Source organism: Physeter macrocephalus, chromosome 7 (genome assembly GCF_002837175.3).
Source record: "Physeter macrocephalus isolate SW-GA chromosome 7, ASM283717v5, whole genome shotgun sequence".
In the NCBI taxonomy this organism is placed as follows: domain Eukaryota; kingdom Metazoa; phylum Chordata; class Mammalia; order Artiodactyla; family Physeteridae; genus Physeter; species Physeter macrocephalus.
The window spans coordinates 139,198,104-139,208,257 of record NC_041220.1 but is presented as its reverse complement, the minus strand read 5'-3'; the positions used below and the strand labels follow the sequence as shown (position 1 = coordinate 139,208,257).

At 41.4% G+C, this 10,154-nt stretch overlaps 1 protein-coding gene across 5 annotated transcripts in view; it reads left to right on the top strand.

Annotated features, from left to right (window-relative positions):
• Positions 1-491: 491 nt before the first annotated feature.
• PCDH18 (protocadherin 18) overlaps positions 492-10,154 on the top strand; it is a 13,889-nt gene continuing 4,226 nt past the window's right edge. Inside the window, exons 1-4 of one of the 5 annotated variants that reach the window (XM_024119282.3) lie at positions 492-3,406; positions 4,190-4,278; positions 4,369-4,532; positions 5,746-5,813. In XM_024119282.3, coding sequence (XP_023975050.1) covers positions 920-3,406; positions 4,190-4,278; positions 4,369-4,532; positions 5,746-5,774 — 2,769 coding nt within the window. In that variant the 5' untranslated portion in view covers positions 492-919 and the 3' untranslated portion in view covers positions 5,775-5,813. The remainder of the gene's footprint in view (positions 3,407-4,189; positions 4,279-4,368; positions 4,533-5,745; positions 5,814-10,154) is intronic. The other 4 variants (XM_024119284.2, XM_024119281.2, XM_007126077.4 and 1 more) reach the window with 4 other exon arrangements.

Genomic DNA, 10,154 nt, shown 5'->3' with positions numbered 1-10,154 from the left:
GGAGGGGAAGGAGGCGGGCTGAGAAGCCTAATTAGAAGCAAGTTTTCACATTTTATTAAATTCCTCCACCAACAAAATGCACTTAGAGGTATTTTAAGTTAAACCAGTACTTAAGGACTACGAAAAGCAAGATGATTGCATGTTTGTGTCAGAAGAAAGGGCAATTAAGAAAACCAGGCCAATTTAAAATGCCATATAAATCAAGGCGACCAGAAGTTGATTTAAAGTTTGTCTTCTGTAATTTGTCTCTCCTTTGTCGTGGCACGCTCGGAGAAAGTGAACGCGGGGGACGGAGGGCGGCGGGGGAGGGGAGGGGTGGAGCGGGGGAGCCTCTCGGATCCTCCTCCTTCGTCTCGCTCCGTCTCCCTCCTTCTCCCAGCCGTCCGCCCTGCCTCCGCTTTGCGGACCCCACCGGCTTCTGATTTGGAAGGTCGCTGATTGGCTGGAAGCGATTCAACGCACGCGGGGCAAGAGAGCTTTGTCTGAGTTGAAGTGAAGTTGTACAGATCTTAAGACTGGAGTCAGCAATCACGGGCGCTTGGTCTGCAGCCGAGCGGAGAAAAGGAGAAAAGAATCGCTGGGAAAAGAGCCACTGCAGACCCCGCCGGCGCCCTGCGATAGACGGACGCCGACCGCACAAGGGGGAGAACGCGGACGTGACACTCTTTCGCCTGCCAAGGGGACAAACAGCCGCACAAATGCAAGGACTGGACTCCACGCCGGTGAGATCTGGCAGTCGTGACACGGTGTGTATGAAACAAACGTTTGCGAGCTGCTGATTGCTGTGCTGTGTTATTAAGAGACGCTTTCAAGTTTCGGGTACCCAATGTAGCCTAGCTTTAAGGTGCCAAAGGAGGTTGAGGGAAATTGCTGTGCTGCTTTAACTTGCTCTGGGAGAGGAATCTCACAAAAGTGCCCGATGTACCAGATGAACGCTAAAATGCACATTGGATTTGTTTTTGCACTCCTGGTGGTATCTTTCAACTCCGACGTACTGGGCAAGAATCTGAAATACAGGATTTATGAGGAGCAGACGGTTGGCTCGGTCATTGCAAGACTATCAGAGGATGTGGCTGATGTTTTAGTTAAGCTACCGAATCCTTTTACTGTTCGCTTCCGAGCCATGCAAAGGGGAAGTTCTCCTCTACTCGTGGTCAACGAGGACAGCGGGGAAATCAGCATAGGGGCAAAAATTGACCGCGAGCAGCTATGCCAGAAAAACTCGAACTGTTCCATAGAGTTTGACGTGATCACTCTACCCACTGAGCATTTGCAGCTCTTCCACATTGAAGTTGAAGTGCTGGATATTAATGACAATTCTCCCCGGTTTTCAAGAGCTCTCATACCAATTGAGATATCCGAGAGCGCAGCGGTTGGGACGCGCATCCCTCTGGACGGTGCATTTGATCCGGATGTTGGGGAAAATTCCCTCCACGCGTACTCCCTCTCTGCCAATGATTTTTTTAATATCGAGGTTCGGACTAGGACTGATGGAGCTAAGTATGCAGAGCTCATAGTGGTTAGAGAGCTCGACCGGGAGCTGAAGTCAAGCTATGAGCTTCAGCTCACCGCCTCGGACATGGGGGTGCCTCAGAGGTCTGGCTCATCCATACTAAAAATCAGCATTTCAGACTCTAATGACAACAGCCCTGCTTTTGAGCAGCAGTCTTATATAATACAGCTCTTGGAAAACTCCCCCATTGGCACTTTGCTGCTAGATCTGAATGCCACGGATCCAGATGAGGGCGCTAATGGGAAAATTGTCTATTCCTTCAGCAGTCATGTGTCTCCCAAAATTATAGAGACTTTTAAGATTGATTCAGAAAGAGGACATTTGACTCTCTTCAAGCAAGTGGATTATGAAATCACCAAATCCTATGAGATTGATGTTCAGGCTCAGGATTTGGGTCCAAATGCAATCCCAGCTCATTGCAAAATTATAATTAAGGTTGTGGATGTTAATGACAATAAACCTGAAATTAACATAAACCTCATGTCCCCTGGAAAAGAAGAAATATCTTATGTTTTTGAAGGGGATCCTATTGACACATTTGTTGCCTTGGTCAGGGTTCAGGACAAGGATTCTGGGCTGAATGGAGAAATAGTCTGTAGGCTTCACGGACATGGTCACTTTAAACTTCAGAAGACTTATGAAAACAATTATTTAATCTTGACAAATGCCACGCTGGATAGAGAAAAGAGGTCTGAATACAGTTTGACTGTAATCGCAGAGGACAAGGGGACACCCAGTCTCTCAACAGTAAAACATTTTACTGTTCAAGTCAATGATGTAAATGACAACCCACCCCACTTCCAGAGAAGTAGATACGAATTTGCAATCTCAGAGAATAACTCGCCAGGGGCGTACATCACCACTGTGACAGCCACAGATCCCGATCTTGGAGAAAATGGGCAAGTTACATATACCATTCTGGAGAGTTTTATCCTGGGAAGTTCCATAACTACATATGTAACCATTGACCCATCCAATGGAGCCATCTACGCCCTCAGAATCTTTGACCATGAGGAGGTGAGTCAGATCACTTTTGTGGTCGAAGCGAGAGACGGTGGAAGTCCAAAGCAGCTTGTAAGCAATACCACAGTTGCGTTCACCATCATTGACGAAAATGACAACATCCCTGTGGTTATAGGACCGGCGCTGCGCAATAATACCGCAGAAATCTCCATCCCCAAAGGGGCTGAAAGCGGCTTTCACGTCACAAGAATAAGGGCAATGGACAGAGACTCTGGTGTGAATGCTGAACTCAGCTGCTCCATAGTGGCAGGTAATGAGGAGAACATCTTTGTAATTGATCCACGATCATGTGACATCCATACCAACGTCAGCATGGAATCTGTTCCCTACACAGAATGGGAGCTCTCAGTTATCATCCAGGACAAAGGCAATCCTCAGCTGCATACCAAAGTCCTTCTGAAGTGTATGATCTTTGAATATGCAGAGTCAGTGACAAGTACAGCAATGACCTCAGTAAGCCAGGCCTCCCTGGATGTCTCCATGATTATAATTATCTCCTTAGGAGCAATCTGTGCAGTGTTGTTGGCTATCATGGTGCTGTTTGCAACTAGGTGTCACCGAGAAAAGAAAGACACTAGATCCTACAACTGCAGGGTAGCGGAATCAACTTACCAGCATCACCCAAAAAGACCCTCCAGGCAGATCCACAAAGGGGACATCACATTGGTGCCTACCGTAAATGGCACTCTGCCCATCAGATCTCATCACAGGCCGTCTCCTTCTTCATCTCCTACCTTAGAAAGAGGGCAAATGGGCAGCCGGCAGAGTCACAACAGTCACCAGTCCCTCAACAGTTTGGTGACAATCTCATCGAACCACGTGCCAGAGAATTTCTCATTAGAACTCACCCATGCCACCCCTGCTGTTGAGGTAAGATCATACCCTCCACCTATTCACTGACAAAGTCAGCTGTTAGTGATCAGAAGTTGTGTATGTGTTCTTAAACGTTTCCATTACTAAGTAACAATACTAACAATATGCAAATTAAATAGGATACCAGTTACATTATGTAGGTATAGCAAGTATGCACGCCTTTTGCATGCTGTCTTAAGTTTTTCATAAAGAATTTCCTCGCATGTACCATGTGTAATATTGAAAGGTAAATGTGAAGCTAGCAAAGGACGATCTAATTAGAGTCCCCTTATCCTCAGATTATGATACTTCAAGCTAGAAATAAACAGGCTTGCTTTATTCTCAATAGTTGTGGTCTCTAAGAAAAATAAGAAACTGGGGTCTCCAGAATGCCATCTCAGGGCATGTGTATTTGTTCAGCTTTTGAAATGTCTCTGACATTATTTTAACTACATGTGTTAGAATGTATTTTACAGCATTTTCCATGTATTTTTATAACTGATCACTTTCATCTGAACTGTAAGATAGAGGGAATCAGTCAGTTTCCTATAAAGGAGTCCTCTTTCAAAAAGAGAATGTCAGCTGTATGAGAGCATCCAGATTTCTCTGGGATGTATTTCAGTGCTGTTTGGTGGCTGGCTGAGTGGTCCTTCAGAGCCCAGCGTATGTAAATCTTTAAAACGGAGATAGTATGTTCAGTTAATTAGCATGAAATAGTGAGTAACTGTATTTGCTTGCTTCAAGCTTTTGAGTATTGGGGGATTTGTTTCCAGGAATCAGTACTGTCTGTTTCGTTTCCAGCAGGTCTCCCAGCTTCTTTCAATGCTTCACCAGGGACAATATCAACCAAGGCCAAGTTTTCGAGGAAACAAATATTCCAGGAGCTATAGGTATGAATTACCCTGGTGCCACCTACTAAGTCTCAGATAACACGAATGCTAAAGACTAAAAACTATACTTTCTCTGATTTCTCTTTCTAGATATGCCCTTCAAGACATGGACAAATTTAGCTTGAAAGACAGTGGCCGTGGTGACAGTGAAGCAGGAGACAGTGATTATGATTTGGGGCGAGATTCTCCAATAGACAGGTTGCTGGGCGAAGGATTCAGCGACCTGTTTCTTACAGATGGAAGAATTCCAGCAGGTAAGAGCGTGGTGATAGATAAATCCTTATTTTCAGATCGACTACACCAGCGAAGTGAGCAATTTCTCCCATGCTTTTATTTCTTCTTTGTTCTTTGCACTAAAGTATCCGTAATACACACACCGTTAGCAGTGAACATAGACTGAAACAATTTTAAATTGTTTAATTAAAATTCATAGTAAACAGTTGGGCGAGAAAGGGAATAAGCAGGAGAGCTTAAGAGGACAAGAAGGAAGGAGTGGGGAGAGGAGGAGAGAAAACGACCTCACTCCCCTCCTCTCTCTACCCCATCTACTACCACCATAGGACACTCTTGAGCAACTCTGTAAAATTACTGGGTGGTTGTTTTTATTCTGAGAGCCTGTTGTGGTGCCTAGTGGTGAACTGGACTATAATTTGGAGGGCACATTTCCTGTGATGGGAACCGACTCGCATAATCAGAGATTAAAATACACCAGGGAATGGTACACTTTCATCACTAAAAATAGGAGAAAGAATGCATCTCTGTAGGTGGTAGGCATGGAATAATTTTGCCACCTTTCATTTTATGTGTCCACTGTAAATGGAAGAGGAACAGGAGTCCAAGAGGGGAATTTATAACTACACAGCTAGATGGAGGACACCCTATTAAGTTACGAGCTATATTTTCCTTAGACTCCCTTCTCTCTAATCCTGCAGTAGAAACCCTCAGATCCCGCTGAGTAAATACTGACTGCATCACTGTAGCAACCCTGTTACTAAAGACTGTAATAATATATCAACCCTTAGGAACATATTCCTTTGGCTACTTATGTTTCTAAATTCCACAGAATGTTGATCAAATAACTGCCACTTGACAAATGAATAAGTGAAGTGATAAATGAAAGAAAGGCAGAACAAAACTATATTACCTTGCTGAGTCCATGGAACAACTGTTTTCTAAGTACAGATAAATAAGAGAGTTTAGGAAATAGACATGGGAGAGCTTCAGAGAGCCAGAGAAATTCAGTGGAAATCAGTACATAGGAACTCGATCTCTCGTAAACTGGAGTAGTAGTGGTGGCAGTAGCTGCAGCAGTATTAATATTAGTCCTAGCAGCAGTGGTTACCAGCGACGCCCTAGTACTTACTCTGGGCCCATGAGGAATTCTATACCTGAACAACCTCTTGCAACACTTTGACATAGGAATTAATGGTGGCGGTAATAACAGTAGTGTTCATATTTTTTTTTTAGATTTGAAAACTGAAGCTTATAAAGGTTAAAAAAAGTATCCAAAATCAAGCAATTTGTACATGATAGAGGTGAGATTTGAACCTATCCCTCTACTCATTAAACACTAATCTATCAAGAATAATATAAAGTAACAGGTTTTTATTTTTTTGTAGTATGTTGAATGTCATATCTGTTCTTACATTCTAAAGTCTTACAGTACTACTGTCTGTAACCTAGTAAATGCTGCTTATTTAATTATGCTATTACCGTAACAGATACTGCATTTCTGGCAGGATGAATGTACGGGAAGGACTTCTAGTGGCATGAAGGGCTAATATCAATGTACGTTGAGAGCCGAGATACTTACAGTCACCCATGGTGTCTTTTTCTTTTTCTATTTTTAATGCATAGACTCCCTAGACCCATTTAAAGAGAAATCCTTGAAAACCTAGTGGAATACATATGGCCTAAGACAACTTGCTCAAAGAGAAACAGTTTTATCTTACCCATGAAATGAAAGAGCGGACTGAATTTCTATGATTCTGTGATCCTGATGGAACTCTAATTTTGAATATTGATCCCTAATCTTGAATAAGATGATTTCCCAAATTACATTATTTCATAAAACAGAAAAGTAACATCATGGGTATAATATCAATTATCTCATTATGTGTTATTTTTTCAACTGTAGAAAGTCGACTCATTGACACAATTCTATCAGTATAGTTAAAAGGAGAATAACTGCTCCTACTTAGATAACCTTGCCATTTCTGAGCCTAAATTATACCTAAAGTCCTTTTATAATTCTGAAATTGTATAATTCAATAGCTAATCATGGCCTAATATTTTCAAAAAGGTCACGACGCCTCTTTCACTCTATCCTATATTTTCAAAGTTACCACCACCAGCTATGTTCATGGCAGGAGAGTTACCTAATGCTTGAATTAAAGTAATTAAAATAAATGTTAAAGAGGAAAGACATCTGGGAAACAACAGGTAGACATTGATAAACTCTAGATAATAGTGAGTCTTATTTAGTGAGTAACCTGAGTCTCCTCCTAAGTTACATTTCTTTTCAAAGTTAGAGGTTCACCTTTATATTATCACCAACACCAGTGAATATATAGACAATTCTTTACAAAACAATTCCATATTTACACAATCGTACTTAATCTGGGTGGGAGAGCTGGGGTATGGCATCGTACTGCAATAGACTGTATCAGAGTACATATACCTCTGCCTGACTAGCAACCTGCCTCTATGTGGGGTGTTGTAGAAAGTATTCTACAGGCATAGAGCACCAGGAAATCACCAGTGATCCATAAAATATCTTAAGCTTTATGCATGGTTGGCTATTAGAAATGTGCCTAATCAAATATCTGTACAAAGATAACCATCCCTTAATTATGACCATCATTCTGATGATACATCACCCATATTCTGGCTTATTCTTCACCCTGGCAGCTTCTGCTGGTACATTAGGGTGTAAAATTTGTGATTTGTAAACTTTATATTCCCAGGAAGTATCCCAAGTAGGAAAAAAAAAAAAAAAAAAAAGTAAGTCCACATCTGAATGCCATTAACAGAAATCAGCACAGTTTTTCTAAAGCATGAATATTTTTAGAACTTCAGTGTCTTATTCCAACAACGTTTTTTCTGCATTAGACTGTGATCAAATATAGATTATGCTATGTTGCTTTGCCCGCCAAGAAAGGGTCATTTCTGGTCATTCCTTCTATTAATTCCCACAGGAGGATCATGCATTCTGAGCAGTAAAGTCAGCACGCATTTTTGTCTGTTGGCTTATGTTTGTCAACATACTTTCTTCCTTACTCAGTCAGCTTTGAACCACAACACTGCATATACGCTTGCAAAATCTCGCTTTTCCCAAAGTGTTAGCTACACCAGGATGTTCTTGTGATACTCCTCCTTGATTGGCGCATTCCTTTTTTTTTATCAGTGTGTCATCTGTGATTACTTAATTCAAACATTTGTCTTTAACTCCAGGTCCTCACCATTCTCATGGCTGGTATCCTACTTCCGGCCTTTCTTCCATGGCTGGTTTTCTGTACCAGCACATGAGTTGATAGTCACTCTCCAGTAGCTTCTTTCTTTGTCAAATCTTTCTTTCACACAGCTTGAACAACTTTTTCAGAACATTTTAATTTATACTTTTTGTTTCAAAAGCAATAATTGACTTTTGTTGCCTGGCAACACCTAATTCAGCTATTTATCTTGGCATTCCAAGGCCAATGAAATCCACTCCTTGCTTATTAACTTTCAGTTTTTTTTTTTGTATCTTTTGCAATAGGCAGAGCCATCTCTTTGTGTAACACACCAATCCTTTGCTCGTGTCACCTTTCTACCTGAAAAACTGGCTTCTCTTCACTTTGTCTTCTATTCGTCTCTCAAAGTTATTTCAAGTTGCTCTTTCTTTAACTACTTCAGCATCCACCTCTACTCTTTATTCTTTTCTTTTTTTAAATTTTATTTTTACTGAAGTAGAGTTGCTGTACAATATTATATAAGTTATAGATGTACAATATAGTGATTCACAATTTTTAAAGGTTATACTCCATTTACAGTTATTATAGAATATTGGCTATATTCCCTGTGCTGTACAATATATCCTTGTAGCTTATTTATTTTATACCTAACAGTTTGTACCGCTTAATCCCTTACCCCTATCTTGCCCCTCCCCCCTTCCCTCTCTCCACTGTTAACCACTAGCTTGTTCTCTACATCCGTTGAGTCTGCTTCTTTTTTGTTCTATTCACTAGTTTGTTGTAGTTTTTTAGATTCCACATGTAAGTGACATCGTACAGTATTTTCTTTTCTTTTTTTAACATGCCCTCATCATCGTATAGTTTGGCACTTCAACTGGGCATTTATGACCTCATTTGTAACACTCGATTGTTCTTATACCAGAAGCCATTTGAGGGCAGGAAGCTATCATAGCACTTTACATACGGCAGGCTCTTAATAGATAACTGATTGATTACTCAGTGACTAATGGCTTGATAGATGTTAGGCATATGTTTTTCTTATGTCCCGTGCTTGCTTCCTGCCCTACCTATAAGGTCTAGCACAGGGGCAAAACTGGCCATCATGCTGTGGGAAAAAAGAGTTCTCTGTTTCCCCATGACTTTCCCTTTCCAGAGGAAATTTAACCACCTGACAGGGTTTTCAAGGAGCGACAGGAAGGTTGGCCACTTGCACCACTAGCCAACAAGTTCTGATTCATCGGATACGGTGTGGAACATCTGTGGCGCTAAGTTACATGTACACTGAGGATGATTTCGAACAGTTCAGTCTCGGGAAGAAGGTTGAAAATATCAATGAAATTAAGAAATGCCCTCTTCTGTGTCACTGCTCTTCCAACTCTATTATTTTGGCCCTCCTTCTCTCCATTAGTCTTTATTCATCAAGTTTTCATATTTTTTGAATTTTAAAATTTTATGTTAATTAATTTTTTTATTACTAAAGCCCCATGTATTTACTGTGAAGTTATAAAATAGCATTCCCTGTCTAAAAACTCCTATGACCAAATTTATTTTTAATATGAACTGTTGTTTGAATCACCCAGATGGTACTGATGGCTATTTTCATTAGGTTCAGCTCTCTAGAAAGCTGATCATGCTCAGGATTCTTAGAAGCTTGTGTAATTTTTCCCTTTTCCCCCCGTCATTAAACATTAAAACAAAACAAAGCCAATCAAACAATTAAGTCCTTCCCACAGAATTAAAGACCAGAAAACAAATGAAGAGGTGTCATCAGGTCTGTTCCCCTTCCCTCTAAAAGGATGTGAGTAAGACAATATAGACAGGTCTCCTTTCCATTTGCAGAGACTCAGGGAATTAGGAAAAAAAATTCATTACCACTTTGATAGTTATTTCAGTACTTAGAAAACCTCACTGCTATGAAGGTATTCCAGTTACTTTCAACACATTTTGGTTTTGTCCACATTTAAATGATGAACAACGATAGTTGGTAAATATTTCCAAATAGTAATAATGCATTATGTCAGCACATCTAAACATCTATTTATTCTTGCTTATTTAAATTTAACCCTTCTTCATAGCAAAATGACACAAGGATTCTCAATATTGCTGTCTTTCTCTCATGTTATGGCATTCACACTATCCAGCATCTTCCCTACTTTGAATTTCTAGCCTTCCTAGCAAGCAGACGTTTCTTCTCACAGTTCTCGCTCTCATTTTTGTCCCTCAACCTACCCCTTCTCTGTTAAAAATTTGAGGCCCACGGGCTTCCCTGGTGGCGCAGTGGTTGAGAGTCCGCCTGCCGATGCAGGAGACGCGGGTTCGTGCCCCGGTCCGGGAAGATCCCACGTGCCGCGGAGCGGCTGGGCCCGTGAGCCGTGGCCGCTGAGCCTGCGCGTCCGGAGCCTGCGCTCCGCAACGGGAGAGGCC